Source organism: Melanostigma gelatinosum (genome assembly GCF_949748355.1).
Source record: "Melanostigma gelatinosum genome assembly, chromosome: 16".
NCBI lineage: Eukaryota > Metazoa > Chordata > Actinopteri > Perciformes > Zoarcidae > Melanostigma > Melanostigma gelatinosum.
This window is the reverse complement of record NC_136649.1, coordinates 23,458,151-23,481,091: the sequence shown is the minus strand read 5'-3', so window position 1 is coordinate 23,481,091 and position 22,941 is coordinate 23,458,151. Positions and strand designations below refer to the sequence as shown.

Below are 22,941 nucleotides of genomic sequence, written 5' to 3'. Positions count from 1 at the left end.
TGTGTGTGTGTGTGTGTGTATGTATGTATGTATGTATATATATATATACACATACATACATACATATATACATATATACACACACACACACTGTATATATATATATATTTATTTGTTTGATCTGTTGTTACGTTGTGCTGCTGACACAGTTTACTGAGCATCGTTTACCATGTTGAACCAAAAACTCGCTCCACCGACGCGTCATCGGGCCTCACAGTGACGTGAAGGAGTCCGGTTTGAAATCGCTGCAATGACGTCATCAGTGCTGATCAGTGTTTCAGTGAGACTCAGCTAGAAGCCTTTGCACCTCTTTAGGCAGCAGTTTGTTCTTTTGTTGTTGAAGCTGGCAGAAACTCTCATTGATCCGGCTGTTGTGACTCATCAATGGGTTGTTCTTCCCGCTCTCTGCAGAGTTCACTTTGTTTATCTCCGTAATCTTTTTGGAATAGAGAATGACAACATGTGGCATATCAGGTTTGGGCCGAGTGTATCAAACTGCTATCAGGGGAGGCATCCACACATCCGCTCTCTGGATTATGATGTGGAACACACTGAACATTAACACCATCCTAACATCATAATGTATGACTGAGCTTCATGGAGGAGTGCTCGGTGAGGGCGTAACAGCTGCACAGTGAAGGTGGAAAGATGTTTCTTCCCTGCTCAGGTGTGAACCGCATTCACATCCAGCCGTCTGCTTCTGGGACCCGGAGCGTGCGGGTTCAGGAGCAGCCACGCTGGTTTGAGGGTCCTCATCATTCCGGAAACTGATTTGATGCGGAGCTCCACCGTGCGTGCTCAGTGATATCGGCATTGTATTCCAGGACTCGGCGCTCGTTCAGAGGACGCCGGTGCCAATCCCTCCCACTCTGCTGAGCTTCAACACCAAACCATCTGCTGCAGACGTCGCTGCATGTGAGGCGGTGCGTACGAGGGGAGTGCGTGTGAGCGAAGTCGCTGGATGTTTAATGCGTTGGGAAGGATTCTGAGGGAGACGCAGTGACCGATTATGAAGATGCCATTCACAAAAATGCCTCTGAGGTTCATTACCGACTGCTCTGCCCATCATCGTGATCCGTGTTGTACAGGGACGCAAACACGTGTACGGTGAGAAACGGAGCGCATGAAGTCAGATGACGGTGTGATGAAGGCCTGTGTTACATGCTTAAATCAACAGGATGTGTGTGTATAGCCAGTGGGAAGACGCAGCCAGATGAAATACTATGGCTGTAAAAGCTCAACGTCAGAGGCCACTGCAACACTGTTCTACACTTCTCTCCATTACTGCATATCTTAACGAGTTTGCCAGCCTGATTGTAAAGATGTATCTGTTAACATCCGTGACTGTTCAGAACCTTTACAACTAAGAATCAGTCTTTATTTATGATTTATCTCTCTCAATGTAAGGTTCACCAGGACAGGACGGTTAACGTCCTGTATTACTAAAACACTGAAACGCACTCTTATTCAATGGACATGTCACATCTAGTGTTGCTTTTCAATTTGAAGTATTTCATTTGCTGCCACCGGTGTTTATGTACGTATTAATTACATATCTCTGTAGAACAGCAGCACATTTACCAGCTAGTACCAGCTAGTACTTTACTAGATGATCCTTCTGATTGTATCATTGTTGTTGTTTTGTTATGATAATTCTCTTCCATGTAACTTACATGTTATCTGTTCTATGTGCTGCTACGTTGTGGTCAGTGCACTCAAATTAAAGATTTGAAATCTCACTGAGGGACTTTCCTTGGTTAAATTCAGTTATGGTGTTGAAGGTGTGTGTGTGTGTGTGTGAGGAGGTAGACGGAGGAGTGTTTACGTGCACGAGCAGCAGGATTGCTGAAAGCAGCGGAAAGGATCGGCGATGGCACGGGGCCAGAGGTCCCAAAAAACAGACGGTCAGCAGTTTGCGGTGGCAGAGGGCACGGACACAAGGACGAAGCCGCGGAGCCGTTAAACTACTTCATTGCAGTTCTGATACACAGAGGAGATGTGTACTCATCTGGTGTAAAGTGAAGTTTATCTCCTGACTGGAGGTATTCAGCAAAGTAATTCAGGGATACAAAGTGTGACTTACAGAAACGAACATTTGAAAAGGAAGAAATGAAATCACCTTTTTAATAAAAGGCGGTTTCCAGCAGTGATGAACCAGATCACTGAAGAGGAAGGACAAGCGCTCCATCTATCAGAGCTACAACCGACGCGCCGACCCTCGTGAGCTTTGGGTAGTGAAAGAACGAGACGGTGGAGAGGAGCTCAGGCACCGGAGGAAGCTCGGAGTAGAGCCCTCGAGAACGCTTCGGTTCCCCAGAAGGTTCTGGAGAACGTTGGTCTGCTGGCTCCGCGACCCGGCAGAAAGACAATGGACAGATACATCCAAGTGTTCAGGTGGGGAACTGTGCATCTATCCACCTACATAGGTAGAGCTCTATTTAGAAGTGTTCATTGAAACAAAGAGTTCTGAGTAGATTATCTGGTATTAATCTACAGAACGGTTTCATTGATATCATCAAATGCAAACCGACATAAGGACCAGCAAGGCCCACAACAAGCCAGACAACCTGGAACTTCTGTGACGGTACATTTATTGTTTCCGTCTCCATCAGAAACCGTTTCACGATCAAGATGACATCATCGCACCCGGTGCTTGTTGAACAGGTGACGTGTTTAACACACTCCTCTGATCTTTGCTCTGATCTGCTCTGATTCTCCACGAACCTTTATGTGCCGACTGAACACGCCCCCTCACAGAACCATCAAACGGAGAAGTCAAGCGTTGGCCGCTTGCTCCCGGCAGGGGAGTGTGTGTGTGTGTGTGTGCGTGCACGTGTGCGTGCACGTGTGCGTGCGTGCACGTGCACGTGCGCGTGTGTGTGTTTTCAGAGAGAGAAGACTCTTCGGGGGAGCTGCACCTCTGCACATCACTTCATTACCAACACACAACCTGAGCTATAAAACATTTGATGAGAGGAAAAAGTTAAGTTTACACATCACAGGCCATTGAGCAGCTTCCCACTCATTTTATGACATAATAGCAGGAATCTCTAATCGGGGGGGGGGGGGGGGGGTTGGGGGGGGCCTGGGCCTCGACACCCGAGGTCGACATTCATATTTATGTGGAGGGAGGCGGTGGTGAGAGGAGGCGGCGGGGGGGGGGGCAGCTTAATAGGGTAATAAATATGTGAGGGTATCTGGAGACGTTTACGCCGCCCCCCCCCCGCCTCTGGCGGAGTGTAAAGAATCTACAGCTCAGTTAATCATGTGGCACGCCGCAGCACCGATCAGACATTATCGCATTCTGCATTTCAGTCAACACCTCGGGGCGCAATAAGTGTCTCATATACGTCACGTTATGTGTGATGTATGTCCGTGTTGGGGCCACGATGGATGTCGGGGTAAACGCGATGTCGTCGTCGTCGGGGGGGTATTTCTTTGTGGGGGTACAGCAGGAGAGGACGGTTTCACAGTGTGAGGCGCCAGGGCGGACAAAGAACACTGTGAACATGAAAGACTGAGTATTGAGCATTATTTATGAATCAATACATACGACTCAACTCTTACACGGTCAGGTGCTGAAAACTCGAGTAGAGTGAAACTAGAACGTCCGTCCCGGAGGCAGAGAAAGCGAGCGTTAAAGCGGTGCCATTATTACAGTATTTTGCATCATGATATATCACCGCGCCACAGGATGTTCTGCTGGATCTCTGCTCCAATTAGCTGGCTTGCTCATCTGTATTCCAAAACAATGTACTTCTGTAATTCGTGTCTGTTGCAGGGCTGGCGAAGATGTGACTGAATCCTGGAATTGTTGGCTGCTGATGAGAGAAAGCTCTGCGCCTCCTTTTTATGACTTCGTCTCTTTAAAGATGAATATAAAAAGGTAAATACTGAACTCAGGGGAGAAACGTGTACAAGTCTGAATGTCTTCCACCTGAAACATACTGTACTCAAATGTTCCCGCAGGAACAATCAAGCAGCACCGACAGAGCTCAAATTATTTTGGACTGAAGGGCCAAAGATGGCTGCCGTGGTTGGGTCTGCCTTTTGCCATCTGGCAGCTCCTTCAAAGGGACTGCCGGGTCTCAAAGGAACCAGACAGTACAGAGACACACACACATCCAACGCACATCGATGCAAACAGATGCACGGCAGACACGCGCACGTGAGGGAAAACATGCAACCCAACGCTTTGAAACGCACTCAAACAAGCACACAGGCCGGGTCCGCTTTGCTGCAGCCTTCAACCTGCAGTCCGAAGCGCCGTTGGAAGGAGGAGAGCTCAGCAGCAGCGTCTCCTCCTCCGGCCAGGAGCAGAGCTTCTCCTCGCCGCTCAGCCGGGTCTACTGGAGACCCGGGCCGTATTACTGGAGGGAAGACTGGCACGGGAGACCCAGAACCAGGGCTCAGCGGAGCAGCCCGTCAGACCCTGCTGCAGTAAAATGAGCTTCTCTAAAGGACTCTGGTGCTCGGAAACACAACCGCTTTTGTCCACAGGGACGACAGAACCAACACTCAATGAAGGTTCCTCACAGTAACGTTAATGTAATCCTGTTACAGTCGAGAATATATTTATTTTTCACAAATGAATACGTTGGAATAAATGCAATGACGCTATATTTCAAGAAAACTGTTTTTGTCAGTAAAAAAAAAGAAACAATGAAAGAGTTGCTTTGAAGTGGTGTTTCTCCGGCCTTTCTTAAAAAGAGCTCACAGTGACATTTACATCTTAGAGCTTAAGCTAACTGTTACCCAGAGCCACTCACAGCGACTGACAGCACAACAGGCTGAAACTCTGTACGTCAGATGACAAGCAGCCAGTCGGTAAGAAGTACCAGGACCAGGACCAGGCCCAGGACCAGGCCCAGGACCAGGCCCAGGACCAGGCCCAGGACCAGGACCAGGACCAGGCCCGCAGAGTCCTGCAACCCTGAAAACGCCCCAAACTAAATGCAACGGCCACCGTGTCTCACGGCACCGGGCCTAAGTGAGGCGCCTGTGGGCACAATCTGTTGCAAATGCGTGTCACTGTTGGGCTGATGCAAGCGCAGAGTAACACAGCGTGAACGAGGGAAACGAGCCCTGGAGGACGGTGCCGAGAAATAACTGAACCAGTCCCGGTGTCAGAACAGCGGGCGCCTGCAACGAGAGTCGGCCTCGTTGGAAAAAACACGATTAGCTTTCTGCTCGCCGAAAATGATGCGTCACGAGGAAAGCAGGTCTGCTCGGTGTAACTGTGCACCTCTCTGCATGAGTGGGACGAGGTAATTACAGCCAAAGCTGGATGAAGAAATAAGGTTCCCACAGTTCCTCTGGCACAATTACACGCTTTCCTTTCCTCCGTCCTTCATGTGAAATGTTGTTTGGTTGGTGTTGTGTCTCCTCTACCTTTACCACAATGCATCACGTCACTCAGAGCTGCAAATGTGTCAGAAATTCAAAAGTCCAAAATCATATCGGTTTGTATTTTGGAGCAGTAATACAATTATTCTCCATTGCTCAAGTTATGAGTTGTGTGTGTGTGTGTGTGTGTGTGTGTGTGTGTGTGTGTGTGTGTGTGTGTGTGTGTGTGTGGGATGCCTAAAGCTACAGCTGAATATTCCTAAAGGAATCACAGCCTTAATTCAACTCGACATCTGTGATAGGAGCCGCTCACCACATAATTAATATTGTATCTCTTATTCCTAGATACTCCATCATCATCACTTCTGCATTTTAAAAGAAACGTAACTTTCAGTAGAATTGATGTTGGTCCTGGTTCTTTATGAGGACCAAAACAGAAAAGTAGTGTTGACTTCCAGAATGGGGTCAAATCAAAAAGTAACAACAAATATATCTGCAAGCAGCGATGAACGGCTCCGAACACTCAACGGCTCGGCTGGAAGAGAATCCGTCTGGAGAAGAGGTGAGACCGATCCCACGCTGGCTTCATCAACACAATGATGCTGCCTTTCAGGAATTGCATGCTCAGTCCCGCCAGTCACCAGAGAGGATCAGAGCAGAGAGGACCAGAGCAGAGAGGACCAGAGAGGGTTGAAGAGAGGAAGTAGTTCAGGACTTACACCACATCGAGCCTCAAACTATTGTTTCCAATCAGTGCAACACTTGGAACAATGTTGTATAGATTCCATTGCTATCGAAGAAATTCAACGTTTCTTATGATTCATGGCGTTCTAACGGTGATACGTTATCATGTTCGAGTTCTCTCTAATACGAGCCATTTTTGTGCTGTTTCCATAGAGGTCTTATATGTTGAAGAGCCTGAAACTGCTTTAAAAGATCATGTTGTGAATGTAAATATCTACATTTCACTCATGTTCCCGTGTCTTTAGGGGACACCGAGCAGATTCCATTGAAGGCATTTTAGCAAACCCTTCTGTTGGGGAGTTTAATATTGCCCCCCCCCCCTCCTCTCAACAAAGGTCCAGAGCTGATTCTGTCTCAAGGCTGGCCTGTAGAGGCTCCAGCTGGACCACCGTGGCTGTGTGATGGTGAGAGGGAGCAGGTGAAGGGGGCTTTGAGAGGGGTCCGGAGGTCCGGAGGTCAGGGCGATGACGGCACTCTGGGCGAGGTTACGGCCGAAAGGCACTTCAAGCGGGCGAGACGAGCGCGGGGAAAAAAGCCCAAACCGACATCAAGCACAGCAGAGGAACACACTCCTACGTGCACAAAACCTTTCAGCCGCTCATTCAACAAGGCGGTTCAAGCCCTTCAGGAAGCACCACGAAAACACGCCGACACTTCTCTCAGGGAGGAAGCGTTTAATGTGCAACAACCATTTTCATAGTTTCCACATGGCCTTCGTTAGCCCCGCCATAAACCGCTCAAACAGTTAGACATCACGACACAAGTTCATCAAGCACGCCAACAGGCACCTCATGCCATGTTGCAGGCTACCAACATCTCATCGTGTTCCTCTACAGACTAAAATACCATCACATGCGTGTGAGAGTGTGAGAGTGTGAGAGTGTGAGAGTGTGTGCGTGTGCGAGTGTGAGTGTGAGAGTGTGAGAGTGTGTGAGTGTGCGAGTGTGTGAGTGTGTGAGTGTGTGAGTGCGTGAGTGTGTGAGTGTGAGAGTGTGAGAGTGTGTGAGTGTGTGAGTGTGAGAGTGCGTGAGTGTATGCGTGTTTTACAAAGTAGGTTGAAGCCACCGAAGCTGAAAAGCTGCAGTGTATCACATCTGTAACACATCTGACGAGTTCGTTCCCTGATTCAAAGATATGACACAAACAGCACGACGCACGACTTTCCCTCCGATAGAATCACGACATGAATTCATGGATTTACTTCATTTTGTTTCCCAGAATTGCCAGATGTTCAGTCCCGTGTGCGTCCTGCAGGGCTTCCCTCGGTTTGACTGCGTTGGCATCCTCTGTTCAAACAGTTGAAGGACAGTGTGTGCTGAGCCATCGGAACAATGAACTCTGCTCACTGCACCTCACTGCACCTTCAGCGACCAACAGCTTAAAGTAACTACGCTGTTTCATAGGATGAAACCCGGTGCTTTCCATCGATGTCGATGAACTTCGGAATATCTTCACATCTGCAGGTTTACATGAATATGCACCTCGTTTATGCATCTATAGAGGGTTAATATTCAGATGAATAAATGACTTGATAGGAAAGAAACACCTGCACGTCTAGGATTCTGTATCATATAGTTTTAGCTGTATCGAGTATAAAAGAAACATTTGAAAAAGGCACAATTCTACTAAACGCTCCGACGAGCCAAAGAACAGTTTCTATGAATAGAATCTGTTGACGAACATGAGACGCTGATGTGCGCTCGGCCTGCGTCCTGGTCAGCATCCGTACGGCTTCATGCTGAATGACATTTATGTAATTTAAGGTTTTCTTTGGCTCCTCGTGTAAAAACGTCACAGCAATCAAGCCGGCGTGAGATAAAAGCACGGACGGCTTTTCGTACGAGTACAAACCCAGAGAATAGATTGAAGCTCCATATCTCCTCTTCTCGTCTTTGCTCCAGTAATTAAAATGTTCAGCGGGGGTAACTGTTCGTACTAAACCAATTATCAGCAGGACAGATTTATCACCGGTTGATTCAGAAATATACGACGACGAGCACAGATAATAAAGACAACAGAACATCGATGCTGCGCTCCGCGGTTACATTTCCAGCGGCAGCAGCTCGCCGGCAGCAGGACGGAGCCTCGGGGGACATGACCAGTCGGAAAAAAGGAAAAGTTCAGCATTTTGGGAAATGAGCTTCTTTGCTTGCTTGACAAGACGTTCGATACTAATCTCATATCGTCTGTCCAACACGAGGCTGCAGCCGTTAGCTTAGCATAAAGAGTAGAAGCAGCGACCGCGCTCTGCGCAGAGGTAGAGCTTCAATCGAACGTTTTCATTCAACGTTCATCTCCGTCTAGGACTCAAACAACACCGAGGTTCTCTAAAACACAGAAGGACAAAGTTGAAGTATTGTACTTTTTCTAAAAGATATTTTGAATGGGACAACATCGTTCAGGTGTCAAAGTGATTCAACGGGTCGTAAGCAGGCATGAAGCGGTTAAAGATGTGTAGCGTGCAATGAGGGACAATCACTGCAGCATCCACTGAACCAGACTTCAGCCCAGAGCCGCAACTCAGCCCAACGCTACTTCTGATGAAGTGTACCTTCATCCAACTGTCTCTACACGTCCAGCACCACACCGAGCATGACTCAGCAAGCTCGACTGGTTCTGATGGACGATCGGCCCGTGTGTGTTGTCTTCATGCATCTTCTGCTTTTTGACCGTCTGCTCGTGGAAGCGTTTTGTTCCACGAGGCGTCGTCTCTGTATTAACCTGACGTGGACGGTGTGCTGGACAGCTGAGGGCGCTTTCAAAAAATACTGGTCCGATGTTCTTGTATTTCAACAAAACCAAGTCCAGGTTCTTCTGTCTGTCGGAGAACCGAACACTACAGATGCGGTTAAATGAGTGATCGGAGAGCTCGCTGTGCATCTGTTCTTTCCTCAGTGGGCCACGTTGTTTCAAGGGTACAAGTTGGATTCAAAGCACACAAAAGAAAGTAGAATTACAATTCAGCTGTCGTCTTTGATATCTCCACTGCTTGTTCCATTCTCCTTTAAGGACGGAGACAGATACAGGGAGGGGGTCCTGCTGATCTCAGTAGAGAGTTCAGACACAATGTTCCTGTTCTTCTCAATTAAAAATGTTTTCTGATCATAAACCTTGGTCATTTAAGAACATACAATTAAAATTCAACTCTGAAAAGCAAAACCCATCAAAGTGAATCATCTGTGTGACTTATGTTGCAGCTGTCGTGCAGAGATGCTGTCGCGTGTCACCGAGGGTATCTTTATACTTCCAGCGGTGAACAGCAGCTTCACGGCGAGACAAACACAATCTGTGCTCTGCTGGTTGTTAGTTCACCGACCAGAGAAGCCAAAGTCAATGTTTGCAGTCGGCGTGGGTCTCTGACTCACCTCTCGTCGCCTAGACGCCCAGCAGCTCTGTTTGATCTTCCAAACCACGGCGGCCACGAGGAGCAGGGACAGGAAGCAGCTGTGGACAGACGGGGACAGGAGGACACCGATCAAAGAGGGACACAAAGACTGACTCTTGAAGAGGGAAGCGACAAACACTGTGGAGCATCCGAGGTTCTATTTGTAGCCAAAGAAGTGCACGACGACGTCAGTTCCAGGCATACTGTACATGAAGCAATGAGCAGATTCTCTCTTTTGTTCATTCACGAGTGTTCGTCTGACAGCGCTTGGCAGAGGAGGCGATGACATCGCTCTGTATTATTCATTGATGAGCTGAAGCTCGGGGACAAACCTTCAGCTTTGCTCTGCCATGATAAGTACGAGCTTTACAGTGCTTTGAACATTTCACCGCAGTTACACTGTACTTACAAGAGCATGTTACAGCGAGAGAGCTGACCTCAAGTTATCCAACACTCCATCTCCAAGAAACGCAGGGAAGATGAAACAAAATCAAACCCAGCCTGCTCTGCAACAGGACATAGAATCACAACTAAAAATATCTCCACAGCCACAGTTCACCAGATAGCTGAGGATGATGTCACTGGTTCACAACATTGGAGGTGGAAGTGTGAAACGCTGCCAGACGAAGGAGGCAGCTGTCGAGGGAGGAAGACCGCGCTTTGCACTTTCCACGATATCGCCGAGAGGATCGGGAGGCTGGAGGATCAGACACACGGCTGCTCGGTGTGTCAACACCTACCCCTGCATACACACACACCTCCATCCCCTATATATATATATAAATAAATATACATACATACACACACATTTTGGCCTCACGAGGGAGCCAGAATATTTGTATTGTTTTACTGATAACACTGACTCTAATATGAAAGGCTGACGTACATTCTGTTTGTTTTTCTGATTCGAGGAAAAAAACAAGAGCCTGTTAACTCCTCTTACAGAAAGATCTGTAAAATGTCTGGTTGCCCTACTGCAGATGATATGAGCTGATGCAGAACTGGAACGGACCGTCGCTCTGCTCGTGATCCATAGAAAGACTTGAAGGACTGTTGTGAACTGGGTCCTGGTGGTTTGACCCGCTCACTGTGCAGATGTGAAGGGCTCATTCTCACCAACACACACCATTCTTGGTTTCAGGGGATTAGACACAAATGAAAACATCGTTACGAATATTATATTCCGTTTCTGCTAATAGAGCTCCCTAAATCCTGCACACTCAACTTTCAGTGTTTTCCACATTTGCAAAAATAAAATATACAAAGAATCAAAACCGGGGTTCTCTCTGCACTCTCTCGACAAAATCACCTCGAGGTGATGAAAGTAGCGGTGACATGTGAAGAGAAGGTTTTGGAAGCAGTGTCACTGTGTGTGCGTGTGTGTGTGTGCGTGTGTGTGTGTGTGTGTGTGCGTGTGTGTGTGTGCGTGTTCCCTGCCTGCCTCCACTTCCCCCGGCTGCTTTCACACTTGCACTTAGGAAGCTGCTGAAGATGACAGGTCAGAAAACCACAACAAATAAAGACAAAGAAGGAAATAGAGTGTGTGTGTGTGTGTGTGTGTGTGTGTGTGTGTGTGTGTGTGTGTGTGTGTGTGAGTGAGTGAGTGAGTGTGTCTGTGTGTGTTTAATTACATCAGAGACAACATCTCCTGCAGTCTGAACTTCATTCCCTGACTGTTGGGCCTTTCACTGACTTCCTGTCTGAACTGAAGAAGTGGGCCGTGGGACCCTGAACCGTGACGTCATAATGAGACACAATGACCCGGTTAAGAATATAGTGTGTGTATTTTGGGTTTCGGGGACGAATGAGCTACATTTTACATAAAAAAAACGAACTAAACTTGAAGATTCATCTGCGTAACACAAAGTGTCAATGCAGCCGCTGTGGATTCATCTCAGCAGTTATATTTAGCATCTAATTCACCTGCAGTCATTAAGCCTGTGTTCACACAGCTCACAGCACCATGTACCCAACACTGAGCGTGACAGAAGACACCATGTTCACACTCTAAATGATCACAAGTGGGTGGATGTGGATGTTTTAAAAATCCCTTATCTGTCCAGGCTGAGGACGAGTCTTAAGAGATCCGTCCGTTCAGCCAACCTATTGATCCGGCTTCCTGCTCGCTGCTTAAAGAGCGACACGGCGCTGATGAATGAGCTGCGTGAATAGATATCAGCCCCTCATCAAAAAGACCTCCCTGCCCAGCGGGGTGGGAGGGAAGAGGGGAGACGGACAAAGGAGGAAAGACAAAGGGACAGAGGGGAAAGGACAGTAATGGTGGAAGACAGATACGAGATTGGACAGAAGACAGATGTAAGTAAAGTGATGAGGCAGGGTTAGTCAGGCTTCAGCTCTCACCCCCCCATCACACCCAGGAGCTCCCACTCTCACAGGGAATAGAAATCAACATCCACCGGCAGACGCTGCCTCACCAGAAGCGCCGGTACAATCGCACTTCGCCTCCTCCTTTGAAGCGCCACCGTCACATTAAAGGCACATGTTGCCACCTTTTATATGGATGCACAATCAGTGTTGATGGTAAATGTAGACGGTCAGAGCATTTCAATTCCTCACTTTGAAATCTGTTGCTCTTCTTGCATCCAGTGGTGTCATCAGATGTGATTTCAGCTTTGATTTCTAGCCTCTTGGCAGCCGGAGCGTGTTCTCAGAATCTGAGCCATACGGCCAAAGGAACGCAGCGGAGAGGTTACAGCCGGCAGGGACTCTATGGGGGCCAGACGCTCGAGTGCAATGCATGCTGGTAAGTGTAGGCACTGCACTGTAACGGATTTATCATGCAGCGGTTACGTGGTGTCTCTGCTTGCAGCCGCTATAGAGCACCACATGGACTCTCTGGTGTCACTGAGAACAGACGGAGATGCAGCGGCGTCATGGAGGTCAAAGGAAAGGTGTCAGAATGATGCGGTGCATGAGGTATGAATACATGTATGAATAATACATGTATAAAGAACGAAAATGAGTATATCCTGTGGAGTTTTCCATCATATTGTCCTCAAGGCCTCATGAAGCGTTTATGAAGCTTTTTATTGAACGTTTGCTTTGGCTTCGGTCTTCTCTCATTTTATTGCCACACTGCTGCCAACTCTTTCTGTAAGACATGTCATGTCAGACATCTGTGTGCTTCACATTGGCTGGCAAAAGATATGTGGATTCCCTTTTGAAAGTTTTTTTTAATTTGTTTTAATAATTATTTTATGCCCCCCCCCCCCTAGTGGCCAAAAACTCTAAAGATATCTTTAAAAAATAGTATTTTTATTTTTATTTATTTTTATTTGCAGAAACTGTTTCCTCTCGGGCAGCTAATTGGCGAAATGTTGAAAACACATTTTTTAAATGAGATGATAATTTTGAAGCCACCTAATTTGCTCCGCAAAATGACGAGTTAAAAAAACCATGTTCGTGTTCTCCGATTCTTTTTGTTTTCACAATCTGGTTTATCATGATGTCATCATGCCTTCACAACAAAGGCAGTATGTGCTTCATTAAACACGTTCACTCCAACATGCTCTGATGTGTATCTTTTGTTATACATGTGTACCAAAGTGTAATCAATTCAAATCAGTTTCACACGTCGTATCATCATCCAGCTCGTGCTGCTGCCTCTCATTGGTTCCTGATACTACAGTTTGTTAAATGCCCTGATGAAGACCTACAGTGGTCGAAACATGTTGGCTTCTTTTAATGATTTAGCCGCGGATGCTTTTTAAATATTTCCTTCCTTGCGTGTAAGACTTGAGGGCCTGGACTGCCTTCCTGTTTGTGTGCTAATGCACGTCGTTCTCCAGGCTCAGCAGCTTTTCTGCATGACATTCATGCATCTTCCACTTCAACAGAAATGCTGGAAAAAGAATAGTTGATTGATAAATGCTAAATAAAAAGACAGAATGTAAAAACAGAAGGTTGCGCCTCATGAATCAGTGGATCATAGCTGATGAAGAGGCTGATCTGTTCGGTGATGTATTGTAGATGTTTTTTTGCAATAAATGATATTATATTGATACGATATTGAGTGATACTTTTGCTACAATGGACAACGTGTTGAATTAGTTTAGTACTGGAACCCATTTCTTTGGCAGTGCAGTGGAAAAGTAGGTCCACAGTATGATTATGTGACTGTAGGCAAGAAGAAGTCCTGAACGGCAGCTTTACAGATGATGGAAGCTGTCCAGTCAGCGGCGGACTACAGTGTGGACAGAGAGTGTATTATATCCACGAGCTGCCGAGGCCAGAGAGGTGAGCTCTGACGTGTCATTGGCTAACCTGACAGCCAGACAACAGCCACAGGGCAAACACCAACAGACCGCTCTGCTGTCCACAGCCAGCTGAATACTAATCCCGCCGCTGGCTTCTACCCCAGAGTGGGAAATTAAACCTGCTCGACAGCCAAACGCCATTTTCCGTTTCACTATAGCGGCTATAAGTCTGCTGAACCGCACACCAAGCAGCAGCCGCTCCGAGGTCCTATTCTGGCCGGCACTTGTCACCGTTACAAGCCCTGCAGCGCAGTGGGTGGTGGGACACTGCAGGCTCTCTAACCCAGCTGAGATGGAAGCAGAGCTGAACATGTGGCAGAATACAAATTCTCCTCAGCTTTGGTTCGTTTGTTTACTCACTCCGAGCACAATAGGAGCTGGGAAGCAGTCACCAGATGCTCTTCTGGTGGGAGAGACCAAAAGCTCAGTGGAATATGTGCTTATCAGGCAGGTTAGCAGCTTTCTGTCTGAGTCAATTAATACTTCTTTAATTGATTGTTTTTCATGCTGATTGACAGATTTCCAAGAAACCTAAGAGCACGTCTTCGGTAAACAAGGTTTAAAGTGCTGTATTTGCACGATTCTTTGTTTGTGGATCTGTTGATTGCATCAACTTATTAATTAGTCGACAAAAGATTCATTTTCCGCTTGAGGAGCAACAGAAGACGCTGCAGTGAGGTGTGAACAGGTTGAACTGCACTTTCTTCAAACTGCCTTGTTCATCGCTCCCACTGCCAATTCATGGATGTTAATTAGCTACAGATAATTAAATCTGCCACCACAGTTATCGTTCCACCTCTTGAGACGAGAGGCTTACGGCTAATTAAAACTGACGCTTTTGGTTTGAAAACTGTCCTTTTCGGAAGTTCAAGAAAATAACAGCCTTTGAGACAATTTTTGTGCTAAAACACGTCATTTATACTGAACATCTGGAGCTGCAATGGGTGCACTGATATCTACCTGTAGGAAGCCATTCAAGGCTGACAACTTGCTAAATGTGAGTTTGTTGGGGAGGGGAGGCTGTCTGAGATGTGATCTAGTGGAAAACGCAGCAGTGATAAAAAAACAAAAGCTGCAGTGAAAGAGGGACGAAAACAAGTGAGGGAAGAGGAGGATTTAGAAATGGATTGGTGAATAAAGGAGCAGCTTCCCTCTAAAGCTGGAGCAAGTCGAGCCAACTGCTCATTCTGAACCGGTAAAGAGATCAGACCACAACCAATAAAAGGGCTTTTCCACAATCCTGCAACCGGGAGGCCCAGAAGCACGAGGACTCCGAGGACGATGCTTTTCCATCAAACAGAAGCAAACGCTTGCAAATTCACCGATAAACAAACCTTCAAGAGATCCGTAGCACTTAAGACACACGAGGCCGGTGGGAAGGAAAGACTTGGCCTCCCTCTTGGGACTCCCTAGGAGGGCGTTACGGCCCTGCTCACCTTCCCTTTGCTCTCCTCCCTGCTCATTACAGGTGAGGAGGAGGAAGAGGAGCAGCAGCAGAGGGTGAATGCGGCGAGTCAAACTGACTATCAGAGTCATGCATTATTAACCGGGACGGCTTTCAGCTCCTCGGAAGATGAAGAGAAGGCTGCAATGTGGAAGGAATAAGAAAGAAGGTGGAGAGAAGCGGCACAGAGATCAAAAATAAAAAACAAGAGACAAACCAAGGCAGGGAGGTAAATGGACAGGCATGATGCAGCAACAAAGGTCCGGATATAGATGGAGCGAGTGAGAGGAGACAGAGGACTAGAAGAGAGAGGAGAGGAGGGCCGAGCTGCACCAGCCCCTACTGAGTGCCCGGGAGACCCCTGAGGACAGGCGGTCAGGGTTTGAATGAGAGTTGAGAGTCTCTCTCTCTCTCTCTCTCTGGGGGGAAAGAGAGTAAGAGGCACATGTTTTTGTTGTAATTCTGTTTTGACAGGGGGAGAGACAGAAAGAAAGATAGAAAGAGAGAGAGAGAGACATTTGCGTTGACATCTGACTGCTCATAGAAAAATGAGGAAATTTCAAAAGTTTGAACAACATCCGCTCCACAGTTGGATGAAATCACCGCTGCGCTTCATGTCTGGTTGTTTGCGCTGCAGAGTCCTCCACACACCGTCCTGCTGTCAATCACCAACCAGCCGCCCGTCAGCGCTGCCGGTGACGCTGACGGAGGCCGACGTGTGTGTACAAACAGACGAGTGTGAGAGGAAACAGCGAGGCGGCGCGCTCCGGGCCCACGTCACGCTTTGGGGTCAATGTCACTCTTTTTCACACAAATCACGGCGATGGATCGCCGTCCGCATTGGAAGACGGGGAGGCTCTCTGCTCCACAATGAACCACTGAGAACAAATGGCACGGGGAAATAATTGGAACGACCCGTCGTCGGTAAAGTGGTCGCAATTTAAATTGACATTTGGAATTGATTGCATTGAGCAGACCCCAACACGTGCACTATTGCAGGCTGCTGTGCCAAAGCTTTGAAGATGCAGTAGAGACAAAGAAAAACAGGTGTGTGTGTGTGTGTGTGTGTGTGTGTGTGTGTGTGTGTGTGTGTGTGTGTGTCCTAACATTAAGCAGTGGCAGTAATAGTGACTGATGTCAACAATTGCTTTCTGACTCGTTATAATTCCAAGTCATTATATCTATAATGTAATTCTGACTGGTAGCAATTCTAATTACATTATATCTGTAATACATTAATTGATATCAACAATTCATTTCTCACCAGTGGAAATGTTCAATGACGATATCTTTAACTGAATTACAACCAGTAAATGTTGACCGTTGACTTCTATTCAAACTGAGTTACAGGTCTCCATCATTCAATTCTGACCTTTTATCATTTCAAGCCAAAATATCCATGAAGTTTTTGGACTCGTGGCAATTCCAATTATCGGCATCTACACAACTCAGTTCTCTCAAAATGTTCACTGCAGACATCGAACCGTTTCTACGTCACCGACGCCATGAACGCAATTCTAGATATGAAATACTAAATTCTGATGAGCCAAAATGTAATTATTGATCGGCTTGGAATTGTAAGAAGGTGATTACAGATGCCGGTATGTAGAATTGCAATGAGTCAAATAGTAACTGGTAGAAAATGTGTTGGTAAACTATGACATGAGATATCCAGCATTCCAGGTGAAGATGACAGAGATCTGAAATGGATGAACCTGACGTTCTACATCTGATATCTGAAAGGGAAATAAAACAATCCTCTTTCCACATGTGGTGGTTCAGCTGTAGATGTCTTCAATAGTTATTCTTAGAGTAGTGAAAGGTGAAGTACTGATACCAACAGTGTCTTCAGAAATCTTAATCTGACGAGTCAAAATGAGAAATCGATTTGTTGAAATGTCATTTCCACTGATGCCATGTGTAAAGGCCGTAGTGTGATGGATGTGTGTGTACGAGAGGCTGGTCAAGCTTAGATTTCTTCCTCGATAAGATGAACCCACATGCCGAACTGTGTGTGTAAATGGGAGATGCTGAATCCTCAAAAGCAAAATCAGGAGAAGAGCAGCAGTCCGATCGACAGACCGTGCAACTGGCAGAAGTTGCAGACAAAAGAACTTCTCCCCACGGATGAATAACTGAAGCTGTGCTCTTGACTTTAGACCACTTCTCGGAGGACCGGTACCTTTGTGACCCAAGACGATTTATTTCCCCCTCAAAATAACTGAATTCAGGCAAAGTTGAGGCAACAGCGCAGTCCTGAAAGTCTCATTCCAGCACATCAGACAAAGGAAAGCAAAAGGAGGAGGCAGAGGTGAGGGGGAGAGCGACACACTCAGCCCGCCCGCTGACTCCAGAGACCCGGGAGTGACCCGGGAGTGACCACACTCATCACCGCTCCGCTTTCACCAGCTCAGCGTGGAGAACACGGTCTGCGAGTGTAAGAACGCTGCTGCGTGCTGATGGCCAGCGCCGGCACTCGGGCGATTAAGAATTCATCGTCGGGTAGATTTTGACGACAGCGCTTTGATACTCAAAATCACAACAGATCAAAACCAGTACAGAATCCGTCAACCTGCTGGTGCCTTCTGTTCACGCCTGTGCTGCCCAGAACCAACTCACGTCTCCCCTCTGTGCAGACATGAACCACCGATCCTTCAACACGCTGCAAAGGGAGGTAAATAACGATAATTAAGTTGATATTTCAATAATTCATCTGGAAGAGGATGACATTTCAAGGGTGTTGGAGCTGCCAGGTGCTGATGGAGCTCTGCGCTCATTCATGTGGACCGTGATGAGGAGCAGGTCACCAGGTGCTCACTAATGCCTTCTTACAGGAATGCTTCGTGGACAACAACGGAGATTTGTGGCGCAAAGGAATAAGAAATAAAGCTAAACTACACAGAATACTTGTGAGTAGGATTCATTCGTTTGCTTATTTTGGTCTTTTTCAAGGGATTTTTTGTACAATCATAAAACCAGCTGACTTATCCTCTTAAATGTGCTCCTGTGGGCTTCAGCCAGCAGCTGTGTCAGGCGTTCCACGACTAAGGCGTACTTCTGCTGAGGTGTGAACTCGGTTGGGCTCCGGAGTCTCAGGTCCACCTCAAAGCATCAACAACAGTGAACGCCAACCACTCCATCCACACGCAGACCTGAACTCGAGATTGAGACTATGAACGCATGTTTACTGAGGTAGTAAATCAAGACTAGTCCTTTTCCTAACTCAGCTGTTCGCCCCCTGCTGGCCATTAGAAGAGTTGCAGGTTTAAGACGCTTCCACTGGCTTCACAAGCAGAGGGTTACATCTTCAATATTCAGACTCGAGTATCTTTGATGAGTGACACTTCCGGGTGCTAAACACCGCCAGCATTAAGGGTTCCTCTGGGACCAGACTAAAAACACATGCAGGCTCTTGGTTGGATGTAAGTGCAAAGCAGAACGCTATGGCAGCGAGGAGATCTCTCAGGGGAAAAGAGGATGTTCTGGGACATCAGGCCTCGGTGCCGCGCTGACTATTAGAAGTCAAGTTCTTCTTTCACAAAAGGCGCCGCAGCGCTCCAACGAGTGGTCAGTGTGCTCGGGGACGAGTTTCATTCCTGTTACTTTAATGTACCCATCGAAAAGAAAAGAAGATCTGGTCCCACCACAAAGAGCCGGGATCCACTTCACTGCCAGACAGACATGAACACTTGGCTGAAAAGGACTTTCAAGAGTTGTTTCATCATTTTGATGTTGTTGAATTATATATTAGAGTACAAGTCATTCCTCTAAGACACGTTACACTGCGTCGCTTAAGTCTCGCTTTCATTTGCACCTTTGCTGAACACTGGCTTCACGAACCAGATAAACTACTTAGAAAACATACAAACAAACTTTTACTTTTCTCTTTTTGAAGGAGCTCCGGGCGAGAGAAGGATGTAGGCTAGATGACAAACATGTCCCACTGTGCAATGTTCAAAAGGTTGCACTTTATGATCGCTCTTTCAGCTTCCTCCATGCAGCACTTTGGACTTCTGTATCGCCAAGAAATCTGTCATTCAGGTCACTTGTACGTCAAAGGATGCTCGCTTTAGCAGCCGCAAAGTTTTAAATTAAAAACGTGACAGGTTGAGTGAAAAAAATAAAAAGCGCACAAATACATTTTCATTGCATTTCAAAAAATATTTGTTTTTTTTTCCTTATTTTTTTACATTCGCAGGGGATTCTCCAGGCCTGGAAGAAAACATTTAATTTGCACAACAAGAGACAACATTCTGTTTGTCTGACAGTCATGAAAAGGTTCCTGACTTGAGTTTAAAACGGGGTAAAAAGAAGCGTTGATTCAACACAACGAGCCGAAGGTGAGAAGCTGCTGGACGTGAACACGTGAGTGCATTTTACTGTTACTGCTGATGTTTAATGCATCGGTGTTTTTGTTTTTGCGGCTGGAGAACGCTTGTGGGGGAATCTTTGCCGGTGCTGCAGATAACGGGACGGCACCACCTTCATCTGTCCCCACAGGGGAACATGGCACGAGCGAGAAAGCACCGACAGCGAAGGAAGAGTGAGATTAAGACGCAGAGAAAGACGGGAGTGAAGAAGAGCAAACTATTTCCACCTTAATTCGCATCCCTCTCCTCCCCCGCAAACCACAAACAATGCGGCGCTCCAAAGAACCAGAAGCAAACAGGGAGAAGGCTGCGAGCTCGCTCACACACACACACACACACACACACACACACACACACACACACACACACACACACACACACACACACACACACACACACACACACACACACACACACACACACACACACACACACACACACACACACACACAGAGCTGTGGGATTAAGAGCAAATCAGAGCGAGAGGTGGGAGGCTGGGAGGAAAGAAAACAGAGGAGAGGAAGAGAGGGCGATGGAACAAGGGACAGAAGAGAGGGAAGCAGAACAGAAGGAGGAGATGAAAGGAGAGTGAGAGGAGAGCATGAGGGGGAGGTAAATAAGGAGGATGGGAGAGACAAAAAGAGGAGAGGGAGGGAGAAGGAAGGAGGGGGGATGCAAAAATGATGAGTGAAGGAGGGATAGAAAAAGAGAGGGAGAGGAGAAAGTAAACAGAAGGGGGAGATGGTGAAGAGAAGGAAGAAGGGAAGGCAGTAAGGAGGTAAGGAGAAAGACGGAGAGAGAGAGAGAGAAAGGGGGTCGTTGTGTTTGTGCTTTGCTGCACAGCTTTAGTCGCAGGCTGCACGCTCCCAATGCTGACATGCAAACATTCAGATGCTGACGCGAGCGTATGAACATACGAGCATCATGAGCGAGCAACTGCAGCCTCTGCATTCATCTGCAGAGGGAGCGAAGGAGGCACGGGCAGACCGCAGATATTACAGCAGAACAACAAACAGACAAACAAACAAACAAACAAACAAACAAACAAACAAACAAACAAACATCAAGAGTGGACAGCAGAACCAGACACACACACACATGATCCACAGCAGAACCAAACACACACACATGATCCACAGCAGAACCAGACACACACACATGATCCACAGCAGAACCAAACACACACACATGATCCACAGCAGAACCAGACACACACACATGATCCACAGTAGAACCAGACACACACACACATGATCCACAGCAGAACCAGACACACACACACGATCCACAGCAGAACCAGACACACACACATGATCCACAGTAGAACCAGACACACACACATGATCCACAGCAGAACCAGACACACACACATGATCCACAGCAGAACCAGACACACACACACATGATCCACAGCAGAACCAGACACACACACATGATCCACAGCAGAACCAGACACACACACATGATCCACAGCAGAACCAGACACACACACACATGATCCACAGCAGAAGCAGACACACACACACGATCCACAGCAGAACCAGACACACACACATGATCCACAGCAGAACCAGACACACACACATGATCCACAGCAGAACCAGACACACACACACATGATCCACAGCAGAAGCAGACACACACACACGATCCACAGCAGAACCAGACACACACACACGATCCACAGCAGAACCAGACACACACACACATGATCCACAGCAGAAGCAGACACACACACACGATCCACAGCAGAACCAGACACACACACATGATCCACAGCAGAACCAGACACACACACACATGATCCACAGCAGAAGCAGACACACACACACGATCCACAGCAGAACCAGACACACACACACGATCCACAGCAGAACCAGACACACACACATGATCCACAGCAGAACCAGGGCCTCCATCTTTAGAAAGCAACGCGTTGCTCTGACGAGGATCCTTAACGAGCATTTTAAAGCAACCGTCTGTCAGTGTGAACCGCGGAGGAATGTGTGCAAAGCTAAAAAGACATCAAATACATTTTCCATCTCCTCTCCATGATGTGGAATCGTGGGTTTGAATATTTCATCTGCTGAATAAATAAATACAGAATATAGTGTACATGTGATACTGTCATACATGGTCGACTTCAAAGGCTGGAAGCTAAACGCCAGCGCTTCTGAACTCCTCACGCTGACGTGTTGCTCTCGCTACCAACAGCAGCCTCTCAGCTGGGCTGACAAAGAAACATGTCGGCTGAAATCAAACCCTGTGTGGAGAACCCTGTGTGGAGAACCCTGTGTGGGGAACCCTGTGTGGAGAACCCTGTGTGGAGCTGCAGAGACCTAAACCAAGTAAGAGTAGAAGAGCTATGGGTCAGGAAAAGACTGCTAGCCGCCAAGCTAATCCATGCACTGCAACATGCCAGCTGAGAGATTCAGTAACTGGTGAAAAAGCTGCAAATATAAAAAACGGATGCTAAATATGGAGATGCCTCGAGAAGCGTTGATCGGTGAATCTTAATCACAAGCTCCACACCTCTACTGCGCAGCCTGAGAGCCTGAGATGGGACCGCGCTCTTCCAACATGCTACATTAAGGGAAAGCTACTTTCCGCTTTGGCACTAAAAAGGTTGGTGATGTAGAAGACAATGTGCTGCCCAGTTGAAGGTGAATGAAGGGCTGTGGGAGCAGGTAGTTTCCCTCGTCACCTGCAGCTGTTAGAAGTAGGCGTAGCTGTCGACCGATGACAATAAATGAACTTTGTGTGCATAGCGACAACTAACCAGCTCCTATAAACCAGTGAGCTGCAGTGCTTCTTCACAGTAACAGGCACAGCGCAGCAGCTTTGGTGATCCATCAGTGGGGTTCACACACACACACACACACACACACACGTCACTTCGACATCAACACATCTGTGGTGTGGAGTTCATGAATTGACGGGGGGGGGTGGGGGGGGGGCTGCTCACCTGAAGAACGTGACAAAGAACTGCACCAGGTCCATGAAGTTACTGTGCTGCGAGAAGGCGATCTGCAAAAAGGGAAAGAAACGGACAGAAGGCCTCGTCAGAAACACGCTTCAGTAAGAGAGATTTAAAACAGGTCAGCGCTGATATGACAAAATGTCATTGCTGCACATGTGGGCAGAAATATTCACCATGTAATCATCACAAGAGCAATTGTACTGACGATAGCCCGTCTTAATCAAGGTTGCCAGGGTAACGTCCTCCTCCTCACACTTACTCCTCCAACCCCCTGAAAATGTCTCGCCACGACCATAACACGCCACTGCCTCTCTCTGGTGGCATCAGGGTGCTGCACCTCCAGAACCAAGCAGCAGAACTCCACTCACACATCTTCTCTTCGAGGTGACACCTCG

General features: G+C 47.3%; 1 protein-coding gene across 1 annotated transcript in view; it reads right to left on the bottom strand.

Moving 5' to 3' along the window:
- Nucleotides 1–22,941, bottom strand: part of atrn (attractin) — a 92,251-nt gene that overhangs the window by 21,613 nt on the left and 47,697 nt on the right. Inside the window, exons 25-26 of the mRNA XM_079286606.1 lie at nt 22,532–22,593; nt 9,456–9,534 (exon numbers count right to left, since the gene is read on the bottom strand). Coding sequence (XP_079142732.1) covers nt 9,456–9,534; nt 22,532–22,593 — 141 coding nt within the window. The remainder of the gene's footprint in view (nt 1–9,455; nt 9,535–22,531; nt 22,594–22,941) is intronic.